The sequence below is a fragment of the Loxodonta africana genome, chromosome 6 (assembly GCF_030014295.1).
Source record: "Loxodonta africana isolate mLoxAfr1 chromosome 6, mLoxAfr1.hap2, whole genome shotgun sequence".
Taxonomy (NCBI): Eukaryota; Metazoa; Chordata; class Mammalia; order Proboscidea; family Elephantidae; genus Loxodonta; species Loxodonta africana.
Genome location: NC_087347.1, coordinates 85,437,925 through 85,465,507, shown reverse-complemented (window position 1 = coordinate 85,465,507; position 27,583 = coordinate 85,437,925). Strand labels below are relative to the sequence as shown.

Here is a 27,583-nt window from a genome sequence, read left to right as displayed (position 1 = left end):
GAAGAGTAGGTATTCATCAGACAGGAGAGACAAAGAAATTTTATACAGTTGGAACAATGCGAGTAGCGTTAAATAAAAACAGAAAGACTTGAGGCCATCTGGCTCTTCAGGGATGAGGGAGCATTTAGATAAATCTGGCTTGCAGTGTGTGAAGCAGAGTGTGTGTAGAGGCCAGATATTGTTTGGCCTTATAGAGTACTAAAAACATTACCCTATAGGTGTTAGGGAGAGATCGATCAAGCAGGGGAAGTAATGTCTGATTTGCATTTTTGGAAAAAAAAAAAGATATCAGCCCTCACAATGGATAAGAAGTAGAGAAAGACTGGAGTTACAAAAAACAGTAAAGAGAATGTTATAATAGTCTTGGTGAGGTACCAAGCTAAGACAGTAGCAATAGAGATGTTGAAGAGGGAATAAAATCAAGTCAGGACCTGGTGATAAGTTGAATGGACTTTGAGATGACTGAATAGATGATGGTGTATTTACTGAGATAGGTGATAGTTGATACCTGAGGGACAGAGAAAAGGATGAGTTCCATGACAGGTTGAGTTTGATATGCCTGTGAAAAGGATGTAGAGGTGAATATGTCTCATAGGTGGATGGATACAAGTCCAGGATAGAAAGGTCAGGAGGGAGATATAGGTCTCAGAGCCTGCAGTATGATTGACATATAAATATATGTATACACTGAAATTATATAGAATCCTGGAAATTTCCAACCTTGAAGTGGTAAATAGAAGAAGAACCAGTAAAAGTAACTAATATGAAAGGAACAAAGGAGAGGAGACTGAGACAATGATGTTACAGAGAAGAGAGTGGTCAACAATATCAAGTGCCATAGATAGAGACAGTAAAACTGAAAAAATTTCATAGGATTTGACATTACTAGGGGCCTTAGTGAAATCTGTTTTATTGGAGATAGTGATTGTAGACTAATTTTTCACAAATTTAACTATTGAAGAAGGAAATTGGTGAAAGGAGGAAAGTTAGTTGAGGGATGGGAGAGGGTAGAACAGATTTTTTTTTTTTTTTTAATGAGAAGAGCATAATTTAAATTATGGGATACAGAAAAAAGATAAATATAATACAGTTAATGAGTTAATGAAGATTTCAAAATATATAACCAAATAATTAGTATTTTACACTTTTATGGTAGATAAGTTTTTTTTTTAAGTGGTATACTTAGTTAGATATAATCACAAATTACAGTCCCAAGCCCTGAGCTTCATAAACACTGAAAAACTCTTTGCTGGATTAAACTGAATTGTGTTTCCATTAACATGTAATCATCATCTTCTATGTCCTGGAATAACTTTGAGTTTAATTTTGTGTTTTTACTTCTTAAATCAGGTCATAGGACTCTGTTCATTGGTGTTCATGTGCCCCTGGGAGGAAGAAAAAGTCATCGACGTCACAGGCATCGTGGTCATAAACACAGAAAGAGAGACAGAGAGAGAGATTCAGGTTTAGAGGATGGAAGAGAGTCACCCTCCTTTGGTAAGAATCTTTCTTCTTGTTTTTATTAAATTCATGATTGTAATATTGTACTATGTCTCAGAGCCTGCAGTATGATTGCGATATCAATATATGTATACACAGGAATCATGACAGTGAGAAGAGGCTGGGTAAAGGATAGAATCCTGGGAATTTCCAACCTTGAAGGAGTAAATAGAAGAAGAACCAATAAAAGCAACTAATGTGAAATTAACAAAGCAGGAGAGGAGACTGAGAGACTTCATAATTAGCAGTGGTGCCTCATATTCATAAAATGGTCTATACTTTTATGAAAGATGTTGGGCACTGTTGGGGAGAAGTAGAAGGGAGAAAGCTTGATCTTTGTTTCCCTATTATATGCTTTGGGGACTTTTGTGAAAGTTCTACTATTTTTAATATTCTTCATTTTAAATTATAAACAGAATATCAAAATATATTGACATAGTACTTGTTAAGAATTCCTGAGTTCCACAAAAGCTCATGTCCATAATATAACTAAGAACCTGACTTTCAGTTTCTTGATCTCCCTATTGCCTAAGACCTCCTTCACTGCACCTAAATCACCTACTTATCCATAATTATTCCACCTCTGGTCGCTGATTCGAGCACCCTGCTTTCTGATCACTGATTCTCTCCTTGCTTGCTTGTGCAACTACTGCAACTATGATTATTTTTCTGCCTCATCAAAATCTTCAGCTCATTGACACCTTTGCTTTGTTTTCCTATTTTTAAACTACGTAATTCCTTCCTTTCGTCCTTCTTTCCTCTTTTCCTTGTCCTTCTTGGAGCCCATAACCTATAACTTTACTAGTATTTTTTGCTGATTTTCTAGATGCTTTTGGTCCCCTGTTTTGGTTTTATTCATACTTCCATCCTGTCTTTTAAAAATCATACTTATGTTGAAGTTCCTCCAGGTCCCTGTTTTGTCCCTGCCTCCCCAAGTAGGCAAGCTCTACTGAAAATCATTGTTCGATAGGCTAGATTGTAACCACTGTAAGTTCATGACTTGAGTGAACCCTTAACACCATCTGGCAATTATATTGCATTTTTTTGATTTTTGAAAAAATTTTCCGTATTTCTTTACCATTCTTTAACATCCCATTTTCTTCCATCACTTAGCAGATATTCCTGCTTTCTACTTCAGAGGAAAAGCATATGTCATCAGAAAGAATTCACTCAACTTCCTGTAATTAAACATACAGACTTACATGCCTACATCTGCAACCATTCTCCCTTAGCTCTTTTTTTCAACCTAGTATTTTATTGAGTTTTTGGTGAAAGTTTACACAGCAAGTTAGGTTCCCATTTGGCAATTTCTGCACAAAATTTTCAGTGACATTAGTTACATTTGTTTGATGTTCTGTTTATCTATTTTGTCTTCTTCTATTTGTGCATTTGTTGTTATGTTTATATCTAATTTTCACAAAAAGTTAGGTTCCATGGTTTTTTCTCTCTGTTTTCTTCCAGGAATTTTATGGTTTGGGATTTAACATTTAGGTCTTTGATCCATTTTGAGTTAGTTTGTGTATGGTGTGAGGTATGGATCCTGTTTCATTTTTCTGCAAGTGGATATCTAGTTTGCCAGCACTATTTATTAAGGAGACTGTTTCTGCCCCACTGAATGGACTGTCAAAAATCAGTTATCCATAGATTGCTGGGTTTAATTCTGAGTTCTCAATTCTATTCCACTGATGTTTGTGTCTATCATTGAACTAATACCAGGCTGTTTTGATTACAGTGGCTGTATAGTATGTGTGATGGTTAAGACTGTGTGTCAACTTGGCTGGGCTATGATTCTCAGTGTCTACATGTGGGCAAGCTCATGACTCAGTCTGCTCTGAGTAGCCAATCACTTGAAAGGGAGTCTCCTTGGGGGGTGTGGCCTGCATCCAAATATAGGCAGACTTTTGGCTTTTTTGCTCACTTTGGATCCTGCGGCTGTCTCCTGTTCATCTGACCTCCGGTTCTTGGGACTTGAGCTATCAGCTTATCTGCCAGTTTCGGGATCCATCGATCTTCACAGCCTGTGAGCAAGAGCCCTGCTGTCTGATCTGCCAATCTTGGGTTCACCAGCCCCTGAGGAAATGTGAATCAAGAGAAGACTCTATCCTGATCCACAGACTTGGGAAGTTTCAGCCTCTACAATCACGTGAGCTGTTTCCTTGATAAAAATCTCTCTCTCTATTGGGCATATACATTTATATGCTTTACTGGTTTTGCTTCTCTAGAGAACCCAGCCTGACAGTATGTTTTGATATCAAGGAGCACGAGGCCTCCTGCTTTGTTCCTTTTTTTTCAATATTACTTTGGCTATTTGGGGTTTCTTTCCTTTCCATGTGAAGTTGGTCATTAGTTTTCCCATTTCAGTAAAGAATGGTGTTGGAATTTGTATCAGGATTGCGTTGTATCTGTAGATCGCATTAGGGAGAATTGACATTTTCACTCTATTAAATCTTTCAATCCATGAGAATAGGATGTCTTTTCATTTCTGTAGGTCTCTATTAGTCTCTTGGGTTTGGTTTGGGTTTTTAGTCTCTTGGTAGTGTTTTATAATTTTCATTGTGTAAGTGTTTTATGTCTCTGATTAGGTTAATTCCTAGGTATTTTATTGATTTGGGAGCTATTGTAAGTGGTATTGTTTTCTTGATTTCTTTTTTTGGAGTACTCATTGTAAATGTAGAGGAAGTCAAGTAATTTTCATGTGTTGATCTTGTACTCTGCAACATTGCTAAATTCTTCTATTAGTTCCAGCAGTTTTCTTATGGAATCTTTGGGGTCTTCTGTGTATAAGATCATGTCATCTGCAAATAGAGATAGTTTCACTTCTTCCTTTCCAATTTGGATATCTTTTGTTTCTCTTTCTTATTGCTGTGGCTAGAACTTCTAGTACAATGTTGAATAAAAGTGATGATAATGACATCTTTGTCCCATTCCCATTCTCAAAGGGAATGCTCTCAGCCTTTCTTCACTGAATATAGTGTTGGCTGTTGGTTTTGCTGATATGCCCTCAATTATGTTGAGAAATTTCCCTTCTATTGCTATTTTGCTGAAAGTTTTTATGAGGAAAGTGTATTGATTTTTATCTAATGCCTTTTCTGCAAAAATTGATATAATCATATTGTTCTTTTCATTTGTTTTATTTATGTGGTAGATTATTGTGATTGATTTTCTAATGTTGAACCACCACTGTAATCCTGGTATGAATCTCAGTTGATCATGGTGTATAATTTTTTTTGATATGTTGTTCAAGTCTGTTGGCTAGAATTAGTTTTTAAAGTATATAGTTCAGTGGCTTTTATTACATGCAAGATGTTGTTTAATGATCACCACCGTCTAATTCCAGAACATTTTCATCACCCCAAAAGGAAACCCCATGCCTACTAAGTAGTTACTCTCCATTTTCCCATCTCCCCAACTCCAAGCAACCATTAATCTGATTTCTGTCTCTATGGATGTCCTATTGTGAATATTTCATGTAAGTGGAATCATGCAATATGTGGCCTTTTGTGTTTGGCTTCTTTCACTTAGCATCATGTTTTCAAGGTTCATCCATGTTATAGTGTGTATCAGAATTTCATTTCTTTTATGGCTGAATAATGTTTCATTTCATGGATATACCACTTTTTGTTTCTCCATTCACCAGCTGATGAACATTTAGTTTCTTTGTACATTTTGACTATTATGAATAATGCTTCTATGAACACTTGTGTACAAAATTTTCTGTGAACATATGTTCTTAACTGTCTTGGATATTTACCTAGCAGTGGAATTGCTGGGTCACATGGTAACTTTTGTTTAACATTTGAGGAAGTGCCAAATTCTTTTCCAAGTGGCTGCACCATTTTACATCCCCACTAGTGAGTGTGAGGTTTCTACACATCTTTTTCAACACTTGTTATTGTCTTTGTTACTGTCTGTCTTTTTGAATCTTACCATCCTAGTGGGTGTGAAGTGGCATCTCATTGTGGTTTAGATTTGCATTTCACTAATAACTAATGATGCTGAGAATCTTTTTGTGTGCTTATTATCTATTTATATATCTTCTTTGGAGAAATTTCTCTTCAAATCCTTTTCCCATTTGTTAATTGGGTTTTTGTCTTTTTGTTGTTGACTTATAAGAGTTCTTCATATGTTATGGATATTAGGCCTTTATCAGATATATGATTTATAAATATATTCATTCTCCAATTCTGTAGATTCTCTTTTCATTTTCTTTCTTTTTTTAAATTAAAAAAAAAATTTTTTTGTTATTGTACTTTAGATGAAGGTTTGCAGAACAAACTAGCTTCTCATTAAACAGTTAGTACACATATTGAGACATTGGTTACCAACCCCATGACATGTCAACACTCTCCCTTTTTTTATTGCCCTTTAGATGAAGGTTTACAGAACAAACTAGTTTCTCATTAAACAGTTAGTACACATATTGTTTTATGACACTGCTTAACAACCCCACGACATGTCAACACTCTCCCTTCTTGAACTTGGGTTCCCTATTTTCAGCTTTCCTGTCCCCTTCTGCCTTCTAGTCCTTGCCCCTGTGCTGTTGTGCCCTTTTAGTCTCGTTTTATTTTATGGGCCTGTGTAATCTTTGGCTAAAGGGTGAACCTCAGGAGTGACTTCATTACTGAGTTAAAAGGGTGTCCGGTGGCCATACTCTTGGGGTTTCTCCAGTCTCTGTCAGACCAGTAAGTCTGGTCTTTTTTTGTGAGTTAGAATTTTGTTCTACATTTTTCTCCAGCTCTGTCTGGGACCATCCATTGTGATCCCTGTCAGAGCAGTTGGTGGTGTTAGCCAGGTACCATCTAGTTGTACTGGGCTCAGTCTAGTGGAGGCTGTGGTGGTTGTCATTCATTAGTCCTTTGGACTAATTTTTCCCTTGTGTCTTTAGTTTTCCTCGTTGTCCCTTTCTCCCAATGGCATGAGGCCAGCGGTATGTCTTAGATGGCCATTCACAAGCTTTTAAGACCCCAGATGCTACTCTCCAAAGTAGAATGTAAAATATTTTCTTTAAAAAACTATATTATGCCAATTGAGCTAGATGTTCCCCGATATCATTGGTTCCCTCAACCCTTAGCTCAGTAATTTGGTCCCTCAGGGAGTTTGGATGTATCTGTGGAGCTTCCATGACCTTGCCTTATACAGGTTGTGCTGGCTCCCACAGTATTATGTACAGTCTTACTCTTCACCAAAGTTACCACTAATCTATTGTCTATTTAGTGTTTTTTCATCCCTACCCCACTCCTCCCCTCCCTCATAACCATTAAAGATTTTTTCTTTATGTGCGTAAACATTTTCACTAGTTTTTATAATGGTGGTCTCATACAGTGTTTGTCCTTTTGTGACTGACTTATTTCACTCAGCCTAATACCCTCCAGATTCATCCATGTTGTGAGATGATTCTCAGATGCATCATTGTTCTTTATCGTTGCATAGTACTCCATTGTGTGTATGTACCATAGTTTGTTTATTCATTCATCTGTTGATGGGCATCTAGGTTGTTTCCATTTTTTTTTTGCTAGTTAGAAAAGAATGTGTACTTTCCAGCCGTTGGGTGGAGTGTTCTATATTTGTCTATGATGTCAAGTTGGCTGATTGTGGCCTTTAGATCTTCTGTATCTTTTCTGAGTTTCTTTCTAGATGTTCTGTCCTTTACTGAGAGTGGTGTGTTGAAATCTCCTACTATTGTTGTGGAACTGTCAATTTCTCTTTCCAGTGTTGTTAGAATTTGCTTTATGTATTTTGGATGCATAGATATTTATTATGGTTGTGTCTTCGTGATGGATTTTTCCTTTAATCATTATATAGTGCCCTTCTTTGTCTTTTATGGTGGATTTTGTTTTAAAGTCTATTTTATCCGAGATTAGTATTGCCACTCCTGCTATTTTTTGGTAGCTGTTTGCTTGATGTATTTTTTTCCATCCTTTGATTTGTAATAAATTTATATCTTTGTTTCTAAGGTGTGTCTCTCATAGACACCGTATTGATAGATCCTGTTTTTTTATTCATTCTGTCACTGTCTATCTCTTATGGGTGCATATAGGCCATTTTCACTCAGTGTAATTTTTCATAGGTGTGAGTTTATTGCGGTCACTTTGTAGTGCTTTGTTTTGTGATACTGACGTTTTCTTTATTCTTGGAACTCTCCTGTGGTGAATTCCTTTCATTTGTAGTTTTTTTTTTTTTTAATTTCTTTTGTTTTTGTAGATTTTGTGTTTACTGAGACTTTATGTTTTCCTTCTTTATTTTGATTAGTAGGTTTAACTTTGTTGGTGGTTACCTTGAAATTTACCCTTTTCTTGAGCCAGTCTTTTATTACTTGGCATTGCCTTGCTTTCCTCTCCAATAGAAAGTTCTGTAACTACACTGTTTATTTCCTCTTTTATTGTTCTGATGTTGTTGCCATTTACAGATTAACCTCCCTGGTTCCCTATTGTGATTCTTTTGGTTTTAGCTAGTCCTTAAGAGTTCATTTCCTAGGTTGGTATCTGGCTGGTATGGTCTTGCATCCTAGATTCAGGCTGTCATCTGATTTTGTTTGTTCTCAAATGAAGGACTCCCTTTAATAATTCCTGTAACTTTGGTTTGCTTTTTACATATTCCCTTAATTTCTGTTTATGTGGAAATGTCCTAATTTCACCATCATATTTGAACTAGAGTTTTGCAGGATATAGTATTTTTGGTTGGCAATTTTTTTCTTTCAAGGTTTTATATATGTCATCTTATTCCTTTCTTGCCTGCATGGTTTCTGCTGAATAATCAGAGCTTAGTCTTATTGTTTCCCCTCTGTATGTGACTTCATTTCTCTCAAGCTGCTCTCAGGATTCTTTCTTTGTCTTTGGTTTTAGAGAGTGTGATTATGATATGCCTTGGTGATTTTCATTTAGGGTTATCCTATGTGGGGCTTGTTGAGTTTCTTGGATGGTCAGCTTTTCATCTTTCATGATATTAGGGGAGTTTTCTGTCAGCAATTCCTCCATTATCCTCTCTGTGTTTTCCATTTTCTTCCCCTGTTCTGGAACTCCAATCACTTGCACATTTTTGCTTTTGATTGTATCCCACATCATTCTCAGGGTTTCTTCATTTTTCTTCATTCATTTTTCTTATTTTCCCCCAAACAAAGTGGTATCTAAGTGTTTGTCTTCAATTTCATTGATACTGTCTTCCATTCTTTCAAACCTGCTCCTCACACCTTCTATGACACTATCCATTTCTGAAATCTTGTTGTTTATCATTTGGATTTCTAATTGTTTTTGTATGATTTCTAGTTGTGACTTTATTTTGATATTACGTTCCTGTACTATTTTCCTGAATTTTTCCATTGTCTGCATTTTCCATGAATTTGTGTATTTTTCCTCGTTTTTGTCAGCTTTTTTGCTTCAACTGTTGGAAAGCTCTGAATATTAGAGATTTGAATTCCCTATCAGATAGTTCCAATGCCTTTTCTTCTACTGGAAAGTCACCTGATGTTTTATTTTGTATGCCTACTGAAACCGTCCTGTCCTTTTTTTTTTTTTTTATGTTTTGATATTGTCTGCTGTCTTTGGGACATGCAGTAGTTATTTTCTTCATTTATTGACTGTAGATTTGTTTGTTTCACCTTGCTGTTTTATTTTATTTGGTTATGTAGAGCAGGTGGGCTGTGTGTTATTTGTTGTTTGCTTGTCTGTGAGCACCATACTTCTCATCACCTTGTCCAATGGGCAGGGCTAGTCACTCAGCTATGGTGCAGCAGGGCAGGTCCAGCTGAAGGGAATGGGCTGGGATGGGCTTTTGTGGCACTTACTGGAGCCAACAGGGCAGGGCAGGGGGTCAGTGCAGGGCAGGTTCTGGTAGACCATACCTGTACTGCTTGGGGGTGTGATGTTCAGCACACAGTGCAGATATTCAGGAGGAAGGGGCAAGGAGAGGTCCTGATATGTGGAGCTAAGTGAGTATGGAAAAGAAGAGAAAGAGGTGAGAGAAATAGGGGCCAAAAAAAAAAGAAAGAAAGAAAAAAGTGCTGTGGGAGCCCACCATTGGAGTGGCACAGATCTGGTGAAGCCATGTGCCTGTGGCTTTCTAGCCAGGCAGTCAGGCATAGCCTGTCAAGAAGGGACAGATATGGTACAATGCAGCTAGATTGGTAGGAGAAAGGAGAGGAAGGGAAAGAGAGATAAACTAGATTTTTTTTTTTTAAGTAGAGAGACAGGCACATGTGATTAGGCATTTGGGGGAAAGAAATGGAAGGACTGTAGAGAGATACAAGAAACCAAGAGGAAAAAGAAAAGGTGCCAGGTACTTGGGAGTAAGGAAACAGTTGAGAGAGACAAGAAACTGCGAAAAAAAGAGAAAAAGGAAAGGAAGAAAAAGAAAAAAAATGCCCAAAGGAGCCCAACAGAAGTTAGTCCCCAGATGAATAGTGCTTCAAAGCTCCTCCAGAAGGAGTGGATATGGCACATGGTGCCAGGTATTCAGAGGAAATGTAAGGAAGAGAGGTAGAGAGAGACAAGAAACTGAGGGAAAAGAAAAATGCCCCAAGGGAGCCCACTGGAAGTGAGTCCCCAGATAAGCAGTGCTGCACAGCATGTCAAGAAGAAGCAGATATGGCACCTCGTGCCAGGTGTTCAGGAGAAGGGTAAGGAAGGGAGGTAGAGAAAGATGAGACACTGACAAAAAAAGAAGAAAGAAAGAAGAAAAAACAAAATGCCCCAAGGGAGCCCACTGGAAGTGGATCCCCAGCTGAGTGCCACTGTAAGCCAGTCAAGAAGGAACAGAGATGGCACACGGTGCCAGGTGTTCAGGAGAAGGGTAAAGAAGGAAGGCAGAGAGAGACAAGAAATCAAGAAAAGAAGAGAAAGAGAGAGAGAGAGAAAAAGATATGCCATGAGGGAGCCTACTGATGTGGTGGTGTGGACTGGGAATGTGGCTCCTCAGCTGTGCAGCACTGCACTGTCCGTCTAGAAGGAGCAGAGATGGCACACATTGCCAGGTGTTCAGGAGAAAAGAAGGGAAGAATGATAGTGAGAGACAAGGAACCGAGCAAAGAAAAAAAAAAAATCCCCAAGGGAGTCCACTGGTGTGGTGGTGCAGACCAGGGAAGTGGCTCCCCAGTGGCTCAGTACTGCATAGCCCATCTTGAAGGAGCAGAGATGATGCATGGCACCAAAAGTTCAGGAGAAAACTAGGGAAGGATGGTAGAGAGAGAGGAAATTAAGAAAACAAAACAAAACAAAATCCCCAAAGGAGCCCACTAGCTTGGCGGTGCAGGCCGGGGAAGAGTTTCCCAAGCTGCTAGGCATTGCACAACCCCTCTAGAGGGGGTAGAAATGCCCTACAGTACCAGGTTTTCAGGAGAAAGGAAAGTAGAGAGAGACAAGAAATTGAGAAATGAAAAACAAAAAGAAAAAAGAAAAGAAATGTCCCCAGAGATCTCACTGGTGACCAGGAAGTGCCTCCAGTCCTTCAGGCACAGCCTGTCTAGAAGAGGCAGAGATGGCATACAGCACCAGGTATTCAGGAGGTGGGAAAAGAAGGAAAGAGAGAGGGACAAGAAACCGAGAAATGAAGAAAAACAAAAAGGAAAAAAGAAGAAAAAAAAGAAATGTCCCCAGGGATCCCACCAACACAGTGACGCATACTAGGGAACTGGCTCCCGAGCCATGTGGTACAGCCCATCTAGAAAGGGTGAAGATAGCACACAGCACCAGGTATTCAGGAGACCAGAAAAGAAGGTAAGTAAAGAGACACAAAAAACTGGGAAATGAAGAGAAACAAAAAGGAAAAAAGAAAATGAAAAGAAAAAAAAAAACTGGCCTGAGAGATACATCTGGCGTGGTAGTACAGACTGGAGAAGCTATTCCCCAGCCTAGCAGTGCTTCACAGCTGTAAAGAAGAAGCAGAGGTGGCACATGGAGCCAGGTATTGAGAGAAAGGAAGGGAAGAAGGTGAGAGAGAGAGAAGAAACCAAAAGAAGCTGAAAAAAAAACCCAGCAGCAATAAAGAAATGGCACTGAAGGAGCTGGCCGGTGTGGGTGGGGTGAATCCAAGTGGCACAGAGGCTGCACTTCCCCGACCAAGTGACCACAGCCTGCTGGGAAGCAGCGGAGGCTGAGCAGGGGAAAGAAGGGTGGGGGTGAAGGCATATATCGCTGGTTACCAGGTGCTCTGTCTCCTGCTGACAGCTCCATGAAGCTGCCTTCCAGTACTCCCTGTCTGCTGATCTCTGACAAGAGTCCAAGATGGCAAATCCATGCTGTGTTAGCTGATAGGGGATCTCCACTCTGTATCTCTCCTTGCTGTCTGTTCTCTGTCCATTTCTTACTCCATTTGGTGCTTGGTTGAATTCATTATCTCTTCATTTGACGCTTAGGGTTCCAGGATCAACATTTGTCTCTGTTTTACTTAGTGTTCCAGGTCTTTGCTGTGGAGGGACAGCGTGGTGCTTCTGTCTATAGCACCGTGCTGGCTCTGCCTCCTGTTGGCTAGGATTTTGTTGAAAATTTTTGCATCTATGTTCATAAGGAACATTGGTTTGTAATTTTCTTTTTATGTGAGGACTTTGCCTGGCTTAGGTATCAGAGTTAGGCTGACTTCATAGAAAGATTTCGGTAGTGTTTGTTCTCTTCTATGTTTTTGAAGAGATTAAGTAGAATGGGTGTCAACACTTCTCTGAGTGTTTGGTAGAATTCTCCAGTGTAGCCATCTGATCCTCAGCTTTTTTTTTTTTTTTAATGACATCTTCAGTCTCTTGTAATGGGTCTGTTTAAATTTTCTATCTCTGTTTGTGTTAGTTTGGGTAGGTAATGAGTTTCTAGGTCCATTTCATCTAGGTTTTCAAATTTGTGGGAGTGCAATTTTTCATAGTAATTAGTTATGAGTTATGATCTTCTTTATCTCTGTTGGATTGATAGCAATGTCACAATTTCATTTTTTAAATTGGTTATTTGCCTTTTCTGTTTTTTTCCTTTATCAGTCCAGCTAGTGTTTTCTCTATCTTATTGATCCTTTCAAAGAATGAGCTTCTGGTTTTGCTGATTCTGTTGTTTTTCTATTTTATTTATATCTGCCCTGATCTTTATATTTCCATTCTTCTGGTACCTTTTGGCTTCTTTCACTCTTCATTTTCTATTTGTTCAAGCTGTCAGTTTAAGTTTATGATTTTGGATCTTTCTTCTTTTTAAATGCAGGCATTTATTGCCATGAATTTCCCTCTGAGTACTGCTTTTGCTGTGTCTCAAAGGTTTTCATATACTGTTTTCATTTTTGTTTGATCCTAGGAATTTTTTTTATTTCACTTTTGATTTTTTCTATGACTCAATAGTTTTTGTTGTTGTTAGATGCCATTGAGTCAGTTCCAACTCATAGTGACCCCATGTACAACAGAATGAAACACTGCCTGGTCCTGCACCATCCTCACAATCATTGTTATGCTTAAACCTATAGTTTTTTTTTTTAGTAGTATGTTATTTAGTTTCAAGATTCCCCCCCCCGTTATTTTTCCTGTTGTTGATTTCTAACGCCATACAATTGTGGTCAGAGAAGATGGTTTGTATGATTTCAATCTTTTTAAATTAGTTGAGACTTTTTTGTGTCCTAGTATATGGTTTATTCTGGAAAATGATCCATGTGTGCTGGAGAAGAATATGTACTGCTCTGATGTTGGGTGGATTGTTCTATATATGTCCATTAGGTACTAATGGCTTATGGTTTTATTTAAGTTCTCAATATCCTTGATGATCTTCTTTTTAAATATTCTGTCTGTAATTGAAAATGGTGTGTTGAAGTACCTGTCTTAGTTATCTAGTGCTGTTGTAACAGAAACACCACAAGTGGGTGGCTTTAAGAAACAGAAATTTATTTTCTCAGTTTTGTCCTTTTCCTTTATACTTTCAATTTAGTCTCTTCATATTACTCATTTGATTATCTGAAGTATCAGTTCGTAGTTTACTATGTCTATTATAGATTTTTATTTTGTCTTTGCATTTTTTGTTTTCTTGAGATTTTTTTCTTATCTCTTCCTGTTTTCTTCACATCTCACCCTTTTCTTTCTTAATTAGTCTTTGTTCTTCTACTTGATAGAGTCTATATTGTTATAGTCTAGTAAGGATGCTCAGCTATTTCTGGAAATTTTCTTTGGATTCTGAAGTAGATAATTTTCAGAGATATGATCTTCCTCTGGGCCAACAAGATTATTTTACATCCATTAATTTGTAACATTTTTAAAGACCCCAATTTTCCTTTTACTCATTTTTAAGCTAGGGAAGCTATAACTAGACTATGTATATCCAGCTATATCCTAAGAGAGCTTAGAGAGGCGCCACTACCAGTGTGCTTCTTGTCTATAACTGCCTATTGTGTGTAGTTATGGGGGCTAAACCTCCCCAGATACCATGTTCTTCTTCCAGAGGTGGAGTGGTTGTTGGTGAGGGGAATGTAAAGCAAAGAACAGTACTCTTGGCATCCTTCACTAGCATGATACAAGGATAGTTGTTTCTGAGTCAATGGGGAGAGTAGATGATATTTTAAGTGCTTCCCACAAATGTGGAGTCTGGAAGTATAATGAGAGAGGGCTATTGGTTAGCATTTTCTTACTTGAGCTCCATCTGCTTATAGTTAGTAGAGACTTTAAGGCTCTGGGCGTGGATTATCTGTTGTACTTAGCTTAAAAATTGTTTTTAGGGTGTTTCCCTAGATACTGGTATTTTTAAAAAGCACCCCACATGGTTTAATGTGCAGCTATGATCAAGAACCATTGATCCTAAGAATCTTCTGTTTCTTTATTTGGTGAAACTTGGAAAGAACCCAGGCAGCCCAGATTCTTCATCTGATGTGTCAGGCACTATTTATGGATGGCCACCTGCCTCCCTCCTCTCCCAACCATCTGAGCATCTTTATTGACTTTTAGACCTAAGACCGGTTTTATCAGGGACAAATATTTGGCACCCTGGTAGTCTCTAAGCACCAGAACTTCCTAGATTTCTTCTTTTTTTTCTTGCAATTTTTTCCGGACTAATCATCTGTCTTTATCTCTATTCCACACTCAGCTCAGTTGCCTTGATAATGAAGCACCCAGTCACAAGCTGAGACTGAAACCATGTCACAAACACCATCCCACTTTATTTGGGTCTTGATATTCTGCATAGTGAGGATATATGAAATTTCTATACTGAAGACTTCAAAGAAGACTTCGACTACTTAAGAAATATTTCTTTTACTTGGAAGGGTTTCAAAGGAAATCCTTTGAAGACATTTCTAAAGATGCCCTGAAATTCTTCAGAATTCAGTGTACAAAGAGGAGAATGTAAGAGACATGGGGTCCCTCTGATGGGAACTTGAAGCTTTTATGTTGTAAATTGGAGTATGGATCTGTGAAGGCATGGATTAACTTGTACCCATCTTTCTGGAGTAAGCATCAATTTAACTAAAAGATTTTTGGAGAAAAAGTTTGAGTTTCGATATTCTTAAAATGTTTTGTCACTGTAATGTACAAGCAATATCAGCAGAATCCCACTTTATTCTATCACTCAATTAGGTAAGTCAGTATTGATAGAAACCTGGTTGTATTAGTGCTACATTCAGGTAAAACTGAACAGGTCTTTACTATAGCCAAAAGGGATGATGCTTATGTCAGCAACCTGCAATGGGTGGGTCTAGTCCACCAGATCAGATGGATAGAATGTGATTACTAGGTAAGTTAAAAGATATGCACAGTTTTATGAGTGGGTGGTAGTGGTGGAGGTGATGTTTTCATTACAGGAAATAAACAAAATAAAACAAAAACTTTTCCTACCCACAAGTAAGTTCAATATAGATTGAATTTTAAATGAAGTGTTTGGGAAATTTTGATTTCCCCCACTAGGAATAAGATTTTCTAAAGACCTAGTATCTTTAATAGTAAAGTATATCAATGATTGATAGGAAATAGAGAAAGTAGTCTTCCAGCCCTGGTGGTGTAGTTGTTAAGAGCTACGTTTGCTAACCAAGAGGTCAGCAGTTCAGATCCTCTAGGTGCTCCTTGGAAACACTATGGGGCAGTTCTACTCTGTCCTATAGGGTTGCTATAAGTTGGAATCGATATAGTGGCAACGGGTTTAGTTTTTTTTGTTTATCCAATATGATTTTGGAGTGGATAGAAAATTATGTTATTAAGAATCTGGCATTTACTATAAAAATTATAGTGAAATGTGAAAAAACAAAAAGACTTTCCCAATAAGTTATTTTTATTGTGATGAGAATGTCTTTTGTCATCAGTGCCCAGACAGTGTGGCTGATAAGGAGATATTTAACACTTTAAAGAATTTTAAGTAGTATATAACACTCCAATTAGTGGAAATACAAAATCCTATAACTCTTCATGACTGTACTGACAGTAATTAGTAATGGTTTTATATTATCTTAGTTTTTTATATTTAGGTGTTGTGTTTCTTCCTCATTTTATTGACTTTTCAGGTTATAATAGAATTAAAATATTACTTGAATTTAATCTTTAAAGTCTTATATAAGCCTCAGAAAAAAATTCTCCATTTGTAGAAAATTTTGCTCCTTAAAACAATTGCACTTATATTTTAATTGGCACTCCTCATTGAATTTTCAAATGCCATTTTAAACATGAAAATTACTTAAAATTTCTTAGAAACTATGTTGAACATTGGCATGAATATATACTTTAAAATCATAAAATCTAATTAAAAGTTCAAATTAAAAACATGTTAATTTATACGGGCAAAATATATATTGCTCAGTTACTTGATCTAAATCTCTTAATATTCAGAACTGAGTTTTCGCTCAATCAAAATAATTTGGCTTGACTAGTAAAGAGCCAAAGATGAAAAAAGAAAATCGTTCTGGGAATAAAAGGTATCTGGGAGGAATCAGATTTTCCATAATTGCATATGCAAATCTAGGTTAACATGTTTTGGGTTATTTGCAGGTAATACCAACTTGATGGATTTGGTTGAAAGTATACAATTTTGTTTTCACAAATAAGACTATTTTTTTCCTTGTGTCTATTAGTATGCATCTTATTTTGTGCATTCAATAAGTGATTTAGTGTCTGACGATTTGGTGACTTCTTAGTCTCAGGGACTCGTGTATATTACAACAGAAAAGCTTGTCTTTACATAAAATATTGAATTAATAAATATCAGTAGAAAGATATTTAATGTAGTTCAAATAATATTCATCAAAATGAAACATACACGCTTTAACATAATTGTACAGATTGTGATCATAAAGACCTGTATGTGCCATGTTACTTAAAAATTTAGCCTTTATTCTATAAGCATCAGGGATCAACTGCAGGGTTTTAAACAAGGGACAAATATGATTAGAATTACCTTTTAGATAAATCACTGTCAATTTAGTGCAGAAAAAAGATTTGAGAGAGGGAAGGCAAGAGTTAAGATGCTATTGCAAAGACCAGGTAAAAAATAATGAAATGCTGAACTAAGTTAATAATTTTAGGAATAGAGAGGAGGGGACTGAATTCAAAATATTTAGGAAGTAAAATTATCAGCAGACATTGGTGATTTATTGGATATGGGGAGTGAGAAGAGGAAGAAATCTATGGTAAGTTCTTAGATTTTATTTTGATGACTGGTATGAATGGTACATTGACTAAGAAAATGGCAATAAGAGAAGCAGAATTTGGAGATAATAAAATATATTTAGGCTTGAATGTGCTGATTTTAAGGACACTATAAAATATTCAAATGTATATCTGTGGGTGATGAGCTTTATTTTTTTATAGCACTTATCAGTGCTTTTTTTTTTACTTTAAAATTCACTCTGTGGTGTTCATTTCTATGGTTTTGACAAATGCACAGGGTGGTGTATTTACCTCTAGAGTTATAACACAGAATATCTATATAACGTCCAGAGCTCCTTCATCGTCCTCTCTCTACTCCCGGCAACTATATATTTGTTTTCTGCCCATATAGTTTTGCTTTTTTACAGAATGTCATATTAGGGAATCATACTGTGTATAGCATGGAAACCTTGGAAACTCTATATGGCAGTTCTACTCTGTTCTATAGGGTCGCTATGAGTCAGAATCGACTCGAGAGCCCTGTTTTTTTTTTTTTTTTTGGGTTACTGTGTATAGCCTTTTGAATCTGGTTTCTTTCACTTAGCAAAATGCACTTAAGATGCATCCATGTTGTTTTGCTGATCAATCCCTTGCTGAGAAGTATTAAATAGTATATTTGTTAGAACTGGAGTTGTTTCCAGTTTGGGGCAATTAGTGATAAAGCTTCTATTAAATGAGGAGAAGATTGAAGTTGTCGAGGATTTCATTTTACTTGGATACACAATCAACACCCATGGAAACAACAGTCAAAAAATCAAGAGAAGTATTACATTGGGTAAATCTGCTGCAAAAGACCTCTTTAAAGTATTAAAAAAGCAAAGATATCACCTTGAAGACTAAGGCATGCCTGGCCCAAGCCTTGGTGTTTTCAATTTTCTCGTATGCTTGTGAAAGCTGGACAACAAATAAGGAATACCAAAGAAGAACTGATGCCTTTGAATTGTAGTGCTGGCAAAAAATATTGATATATACCATGGACCGTCAAAAGAATGAGCAAATCTGTCTTGGAAAAAGTACAACCAGAGTGCTCCTTAGAAGCAAGGATGATGAGATAACGTCTCACATACTTTGGGCATGTTATTAGGAGGGATCAGTCCCTGGAGAAGGACATCATGCTTGGTAAAGTAGAGAGTCAGCGAAAAAGAGGAAGACCCTCAACGAGATGACTGACACAGTGGTTGCAACAATGGGCTCAAACCTTACAACAATTGTGAGGATGGTGAAGGACCAGGCAGTGTTTCATTCTTTGTACGTAAGGTCGCTGTGAATCAGAACAGACTAGACAGCACCTAACAAGCACAACATTAGCATGCTGGTTTTCTGTGAATATAAGTTTTCATTTCTCTTGGGTAAATACCAAGAATAGGATCACTGGATCATATGATAAGTGAATATTTGGTTTTATAAGAAACTGCCTAATTGTTTTCAGTGTGTCTGTACCATTTTTTACTGTCACTAGCAATGCATGATAATTACAATCACAATTGCTCAACATCTTATCAGCCCTTGGTATTATCAGTTTTTCTTTTTTCCTTAAAGAAAAAGCCATTCTGATAGGCGTGTAATGGTATCTCATGTGGTTTTAATTTATATTTTCCTAGTAACTGGTGATGTTGAGCATTTTTTTATTTGCTTATTTGCCATCCATGTATCTTCTTTGTTGAGATGTCCATTTAGATACTTAGTCCTTCTTAAAAAATATACTGCTGAGTTTTGAGAGTTCTTTAAATATTCTGATTACAAGTCTTTTTTCAGAAATAGAATTTGCAAATCATTTTTCCTAGTCTATAACTTGCCTTTACAGTCTCTTACCTATCTTTCACAGAAAATATTTAAAAATTTTAATAAGCCCTAATACACAGCATTAACAGGATACAAACCACAGCCAACAACACGCAAACTCTAGAATATAAACTAGATGACTGGGATCTTCTAAAAATTAAACACTTATGCTCATCTTCACCAAAAGAGTAAAAAGAGAACTTACAGGCTGGGAAAAAAAAATTGGCTATTACAAATCAGACAAAGGTCTAGTCTCTAAAATCTACAAGAAAATCCAACACTTCTATAACAAAAAGACAAATAGGCCAACTAAAAAATGGACAAAAGAAATGAACAGACACTTCACCAAAGAAGACATTTAAGCAGCCAACAGACACATGAGGAAATGCTCACTATCTCTAGCCATTAGAGAAATGCGAATCAAAACCACAGTGAGATACCATCTCACTCCAGCATTACTGGTAGGAATAAAAAAAAACAGGAAATAACAAATGTTGGAGAGGCTGCAGGGAGATCTGAACATTTATGGCACTGCTGGTGGGAATGCAAAATGATACAACCATTTTGGAAAATGATATGGTGTTTCCTTAGAACACTAGAAATAGAAATACCATCAATCCCACTGCTAGGAATATATACTAGAGAAATAAGAGTCGTCACACGAATAGACATATGCACACCCATGTTCATTGCAGCATTGTTCACGATAGCAAAAAGATGGAAACAACCTAGATGCCCATCAACAGATGAATGGATAAACAAACTGTGGTAAATACACACAATGGAGTATTATGCAATGATAAAGAACAACGATGAATCTGTGAAGCATCTTATAACATGGATGACTCTGGAGGGCATTATTCTGAGTGAAATGTCAATCACAAAAGGACAAATATTGTATGAGACCACTACTGTACTGAAAATGTTTACACACATAAAGAAACAGTCTTTGATGATTATGAGGGAGGGGAGGGGTGGGGATGGAAAAACATTAAATATACAAGTGGTGACTTTGGTGAAGTGTAAGACAGTACACAATACTGCAGAAGCCAGCACAACTTGTACAAGGCAAGGTCATGGAAGCTTCATAGACACACCCAAACTCCCTTAGGGACAGAGTTGCTGGGCTGAGGGCTATGGGGATCATGGTCTCGGGGAACATCTAGTTCAATTGGCATAACATAGTTCATAAAGAAAATGTTCTACGTTCTACTTTGATGAGTCTGGGTCTTAAAAGCCTGTGAGCGACCATCTAGGGTACTCCACAGGTCTCACCACTTCGGGAGCAAGGAAGGATGGAGAAAACTAAAGATACAAAGGAAAGATTAGTCCAAAGGACTAATGGACCACATCTACCATGGCCTCCACCAGACTGAGACCAATACAACTAGACGGTGCCTGGCTACCGCAACTGACTTCCCTGACGGGGGTCACAATAGAAGTTCTCAGACGGAGCTGGAGAAAAATGTAGAAGAAAATTTGAACTGAAAAAGAAAAACCAGACTTGCTGGCCTGACAGAGACTGGAGAAACCCTGAGAGTATGGGCCCCAGACGCCCTTTCAGCTCAGTAATGAAGTCACTCCTGAGTTTCATCCTTCAGCCCAAGATTGGACAGGCCCATAAAACAAAATGAGACTAAAGGAGCACACCAACCCTGGGGCAAGGACTAGAAGGCAGGAGGGGACAGGAAAGTTGGTAATAGGGAACCCAAGGTTCAGAAGGGAGAGTGTTGACATGTTGTGGGGTTGTTAACCAATGTCATAAAACAATGTGTGTACTAACTGTTCAATGATAAACTAGTTTTTTCTGTAAACCTTCATCTAAAGTAAGATAAAAAAATTTAATAAAATCCAATTTATAACTTTTGTATCTAAGAATGCATTGCTTAACCCAAGTAACAAAGATTTTCTCCTAAAAATTTTATAGTTTATGCATTACATTTAGGCTTATGATACATTTTGTATCCATTTTTGTATGAAGGTATGAGGTATGGGTCAAGGTTCAGGTTTGTGTATTTATTTTATTTTAATTTATTTTTTGCACATGAACATCCAGTTGTTTCAGAATTATTTAGAAGGATAGGAAGAACTATCCTCTCTACATTGAGTTGTTTTTTCACTTTTGTAAAAAATCAATTGGCCATATTTGTATTGACTCTGTTGTTCTGGACTCTATTTTCTTCCATTGTTATATGTCTTTCCAACAATACCTAATTGTCTTAATTACTGTAGCTTTATAGTGTGTCTTGAAATCCGGTGTCAGTTTTCCAAATTTCTTTGTATTTTTCAAAATTGTTCTGGTCATTTTAGTTCCTTTGCCTTGCCATATGGAATCAACTTTTATATAGCTACAAAAATAATCTGCTAGAATTCTGATTGGGGTTGGGTTGAATCCATAGATCAATTTAGAGAGCATTGACATCTTAACAATACTGAGGCTTCCAACAATGTATATCTCTATTTGTTTAGATCTTCTTTGATTTTTTTCTGAAGGGTATTTTATAGTATTTAGCATATAGACTTCACATATAAATTTGTTTAGATCTTCTTTGATTTTTTTCTGAAGGGTATTTTATAGTATTTAGCATATAGACTTCACATATATTTTCTAAAAAAGATTTCTACCTAAATACTTCATTTTGTGAGGGGCTATTATAAATGAGGTCACCATGCGTTGGAATTGACTAGAAGGCAACTAACAACAACAATTATAAATGGTGCTGTATTTTAAATGACAAATTTTGATTTTTCATTCCTGGTATATAGAAATATAATTGACTTTTATATTGTATCTTTTAACCTTTACTGATGCATTTTTGGAGTTTCTTTGAGGTTTTCTAAGTAGACCATCATGTCATCTGTGAACACAGACAATTTTATTTCTTCATTTCCAATCTGTATACTTTTTATTTATTTTTCTTACCTTATTGCACTGACAAGGACTTCATTACCTTGTTCATGATCTTAGGGGTTAAGCATTCAGTGTTTCATTAATAAGTTAAATGTCATCTCTAGGTTTTTTTGAAGATGGCCATTTATTAGGTTAAGGAAGTTTTCCTCTATTCTTCGTTTGATAAGACTCTTTTTTTGAATCCAAAATGCATGTTGTATTTTGTGAAATGCTTTTGCTACATTTTTGAGATGATCGTATGGTATTTTTTTTTCCTTTAGGACGTTAATATGGTGAGTTATATTGATTATTTTCCAACTTTTAATCAGCCTTCCTTTCTCAGATAAACTGCACTTGGACTTGTTTTATCTCCCTTATATATTTAAAAAAAACATTTATATAAATCCTTCCTGATTTTGATTTGCTAACATTTTCTTGAGAGTATTTAAATTTATATTCATGAAGAATATTAGTATGTAGTTTTATTGTAGTATCTTTGGAATGTTTTGTGAAGTGCTCCCTCTCCTTATATTTTCTGGAAGAGATTGTGTGGAATTAGTATTATTTCTTCCTTAAATGTTTGCTAGAATTTTCTAGTGATACCATCTGTGCTTTGAGTTTTCTTTTGGGGGGAAATTTTAAACTATGAATTTAATTTCTTTAATAGCTATAGGACTATTCAGACTATCTGTTTCTTCTTGAGTCAATATTGGAGGTTTATGTCTTTTAAGAAATTAAAAAAAAATATCTAAGTTGTCAAAATTAAAAGCATGAAGTTGTTTATGCTTTTGTTTGCTGCTATCGAGTCAGTACGTGTCTCAGGGAAACCCCATGTGTATAGCATTCCCTGATTATACTTTAAATATCTGTGGGATCTATAGTGATGCCACCATTTCATCCCTGAACTGATAATTTGTATCTTCTCTCTCTCTCTCTTTTTTGTTTGTTTGTTGTTGTTGTTAGTCTGGCTAGAGATTTATTAATTTTATTGATATTTTCCAAGAATCAGTTGTTGGTTTTCATTTTGTCTATTTTTCCTTTTTTTAATTTTATTGATATCTGCTCTTAACTTTATTGCTCCTTTCTGCTTGCTTTGATTTTAGTTTGCTCTTCCTTTTGTGATTTCTTAAAATGAAACTTACATTGCTCAATTAGACCTTTCTTCATTTCTAATCAAGCATTAATGCTGTAACTTTAATTTTAAGCACTGCTTTAGCTGAATCCTTCAAATTTTGATATGTTGTATTTTAATTTTCATTTACTTCAAAATGTATTTAAATTTCCTCATTGAATCATGGACTATTCAGAAGTGTGTTGCTTAATTTCCAAATATTTAGCTATTTCTAATTATCTTTCTGTTACTGATTTCTAGTTTAATTCCTTTAAAGTTGAGAATATACCTTGCATGATTTCTATTCTTTTAAATGTGTTAAGGTTTGTTATATGGTGTAGAATATGGCTTGCCTTAGTAATTGTTCCATGTGCACTTGAAGAGAATGTGTATACTACTACTGTTGGGTAGATTGTTCTATGTATATCAGTTAGGTCAAATAGGTTGATAGTGCTGTTCATGTCTTCTGTTGGGTTACTAATTTTCTATTTGTTGCATTAATAACTGAGAGGAAGTGTTGAAGTCTCCAACTCAATTGGTATATTTAAGACAATAGGTAAGTGATAACTTTGGTGAAGGGTAAGACAGAAAACAATACTGGGGAAGTCAGCACAACTTGACCAAGGCAAGGTCATAGAAGATTCACAGACACATCCAAACTCCTTGAGGGACCAAATTACTGGGCTGAGGGCTGAGGGCTAGGGGCTGAGGGCTGAGGGCTGAGGGCTGAGGGCTGAGGGCTGAGGGCTGAGGGCCATGCTAGGGGACATCTAGCTCAATTGGCATAAAATAGTTTATAAAGAAAATCTTCTACATGCTACTTTGGTGAGTAGCATCTGGGGTCTTAAAAGCTTGTGAGTGGCCATCTAAGATACTCCACTGGTCCCACCCCATGTGGAGCAAAGGAGAATGAAGAAAACCCAAGACACAAGGGAAAGATTCATCCAAAGGACTAATGGACCAAAACTACCACAGCCTCCACCAGACTGAGTCCAACACACCTGGATGGTGCCTGGCTACCACCACTGACAGCTCTGACAGGGATCACAATAAAGGGTCTTGGACAGAGCTGGAGAAAGATGCAGAACAAAATTCTAACTCACATAAAAAGGCCAGACTTACTGGTCAGATAGAGACTGAAAGTGTAGACCCCAGGAACACTTTTAACTCAGCACTGAAGTCACTCCTGAGGTTCACCCTTCAGCCAAAGATCAGAAAGGTTCGTAAAACAAAACAAGACTAAATAGGCACATCAGCCCAGGGGCAAGGATGAGAAGGTGGGAGGAGACAGGAAAGCTGGTATTGGAGAACCCAAGGTCAAGAAGGGGAGAGTGTTGACATGTTGTGGAGTTGGCAACCAATGTCACAAAACGATACGTGTGTTCATTGTTTAATGGGAAATTAATTTGCTCTGTAAACCTTCCTCTAAAGTACAATAAAAAAAAATTGTATTTTTTTTCTATTTCTCCCTGTTCTTGTTGTGGTTATCCTTAGTGCACCACAGTCTTCAACTTTCTCTACTATTACCATGTGTTAAGATGTGGGCTTGTTTCCATATGTTTTTTCCTCAATATCTGCTTCATCCTCAGTTTTAAATATTTCTTTTCTGTTGTGTCTCTGAGAAGTTCTCTGTTTATGCACTTGCTGCTCTTCTGGCATTATACCAGTGCTACTTATTATTTGACACTTGTAGCTAGTGTTCAGGGCCATCTGTTCCAGCTAAGTGGTGGTGTGCTGTCTGTCCTTATAGATATGTCTCTTTCATTAAATTTCATGTTAGTTGGTTGCCTTGTGGCTTCAGGTCACAGATGGTGTCTTAGATATTTAGTGCTGCTATAACAGGAATATCACAAGTGAATGGCTTTAACAAAGAGAAATTTATTCTCTCACAGCCCAGACAGCTAGAAGTTCGTATTCAGCATGCCAGCTCAGGGGGAGTCTTTCTCTCTTGGCTCTGGGGAAAGGTCCTTATCCTCAATCTTCTCTGGTTGAGGAGCTTCTCGGCACAGGGACCCTGGGTCCAAAAGATGCACTGTTCTCCTGGCTATTGTTTATTGGTGGTATGAGATCCTCCTGTCTCTGCTTGCTTCTCTCTTTTGTATCTCAAAGGAGTTTGGCTTAAGACACAACCTAATCTTGTAGATTGAGTCTTGCCTCATTAACATAACTGCCTCTAATCCTTCCTCATTAACATCATAGAGGTAGGATTTACAACACATAGGAGAATCACATCCGATGACAAAATGGCAGACAATCACACAATACTGAGAATCATGGCCTGACAAGGTTGACACACATTTTTGGGGGACACAATTCAATCCATGACATTCCACCCTTTGTTCCCCTAAAATTTGTGTCCCTGCCACATGCAAAACACATTCACCCTGTCACATCATAGCAAAAGTCTCAATTCAACCCAAGTCCAAAATCCAAAAATTCCTCTTTATCTGTGAAATCCAGAATAAAAGTTACCTGCTTCCAAAATACAATGGTGGAACAGGCATAACGTAGACATTTCCATTACAAATGAGAGAAACTGGAAGGAAAGAAGGTATAACAGGCACCAAGTAAGTCAGCTGAACACAATACATTAGCCCTCAAGGCTTGAAAATAATCCTCTGTTCTCTAAGACCATTTAGACAGTGGCGCTGCCCTCCAGACTGTAGTACTGGCCACACTTTCCGGATTCTGAGTGGAGGCCCCTCAGCCATAGGCATCAGCTCTGCCTTCCAAGTCCACTGGCAGGGCAACTCTGCTTCCTCGACTTTGGGCGGCCCCATTCTCCTAGTCCATATGAGTGGTGACTTCACCCTTTGAGAGTCTTTCTTGTTTCTTCAAGCTCTGCCTCTTGGTTTCTTGGCCCAAGGGGCCTCTCTGTCTGTGTCTGCCCTGCTGGGGCAAGTGTTCTAATTCTCTTTAGCTCCACTGATAAGTGCCTGGGGGTACCCCACTCCACCAATAAGCTTTGGTCAGAAGGCACTCAGCTCTCTTGCTCTGTAGGTCAGCAAGCCTAGCTCTACCAGTAAGTGCCTGGAGCCACCTCACTTTGCCAGGAAGCCTCCTGCCAATGGCACTCAGCTCTCTTGCTCTGTGGGTCGGTTCCAGTGCCGCCTTGCACGGGCCTTCATGTTCTGCTGCTGCCATTTCTCTGCTGCTGCCATTTCTCTCCTTGCTTCCTTCTGAGTCCTCACCAGAATTGTCTGACATCCATAAATCCATTAACAGTCTCTTCAAGGCAATCTAGGCTTTTACTATTAGGCACTTTAAAACTTTTCCAGCCTCTATCCATTCACAGTTTCAAAACCACTTCCACATTTTGGATATCTATTAGAGCAGCATCCCACTCCTGGTACCAAATGTCCTAGGCTGGGTGCTCTAGAGAAGCAAAACCAGTAAAGCCTATATATATATATATATATATATATATATAAAATCAAGGAAATGGCTCACGAGGTTGTAGAACACCCCAAGTCCATGGTCCAAGATAGAGGCTTCTCCTGATTTATGTAGCCACAGGGGCTGGTGAACCCAAGATCAGGGGGTCAGAGAGCAGGGCTCTTGCTCACAGGCTGCAAAGATAGTTGAATCTCAAGATCAGCAGGCAAGACCAGAGGTAAGCTGCTAGCTGAAGTCCCAAGAACTGCAGGTCAGATGAACAGGAGCCAACTGCAGGATCCAGAGCAAGCAAAAGCCCCTGAGCCTTGCCAGAATTTCCACTTATATTCGATGCAGGCCACATGCCCCAAGGAAACTCCCTTTCAACTGAACGGCTACTCACAGTAGATCCCATCATGGAGATGATTACATTATATCAGATCTCATAATGGAAGTGATCATAACATCATACAACTGCCAAACCATGGAGAATCATGGCCCAGCCAAGATGACACACAACCTTAACCATCACCGATGGGCTTAGAAAAGCTGCGAATTTACAGACTGTGTGTGTTTGTGTGTGCGGGGTGAAAGCCATGCTCTTTCCAACATTCTACATCCCAAGTGGAAGTCTAAGTCTCACTATAGTAAGTAATATTTTTACTGATTTATTATCTGTTTTCCAAAAACAACAAAGATGTTAAAAAGGAAGAAACTTATCTGTCTTAGTAACTTCTTTATAAATGTATCGAGCACATAGTAGGTTCTTGTAATGGATTGAATTGTGACCCCCCCAAAATATGTGTCAACTTGGTTAGGCCATGTTTGGTTGTCCTCCATTTTGTGATTTTCCTACTGCCTTTGGTTAAAGAGGCTTAGGGTGGGTCATAACACCCTTGCTTAGGTCACATCCCTGATCCAATGTAAAGTGAGCTTTCCTGGGGTGTGGCCTGCACCACCTTTTATCTTACAAGAGATAAAAGGAAAGGGAAGCAAGCAGAGAGTTGAGGACTTCATACCACCAGGAACGTAGTGCCAGGAGCAGAGCTTGTCCTTTGGACCTGAGGTTCCTGCACTGAGATGCTCCCAGACCAAGGGAAGACTGATGACAGGGACCTTCCTCCAGAGCCGACAGAGAGAAGGCCTTCCCCTGGAGCTGACACCCTGAATTTGGACTTGGAGCCTACTAGACAGTGAAAGAATAAATTTCTCTTTGTTAAAGCTATCCACTTGTGGTATTTCTGTTATAGCAGCACTAGATGACTAAGACAGTGCTCAATAAATATTTGTTAAATAAACGAATGCTTATAGGACACTGAAGCTTAGGTTTAGTTGTCATTGCCTATAGATAGAATTTAAAACC

At 37.7% G+C, this 27,583-nt stretch overlaps 1 protein-coding gene across 1 annotated transcript in view; it reads left to right on the top strand.

The window, feature by feature from the left end:
- Positions 1-27,583, top strand: part of SLC4A10 (solute carrier family 4 member 10) — a 235,318-nt gene that overhangs the window by 65,748 nt on the left and 141,987 nt on the right. The window contains exon 3 of the mRNA XM_023542892.2: positions 1,351-1,497. Within this exon, the coding sequence (XP_023398660.2) occupies positions 1,351-1,497 (147 nt within the window). The remainder of the gene's footprint in view (positions 1-1,350; positions 1,498-27,583) is intronic.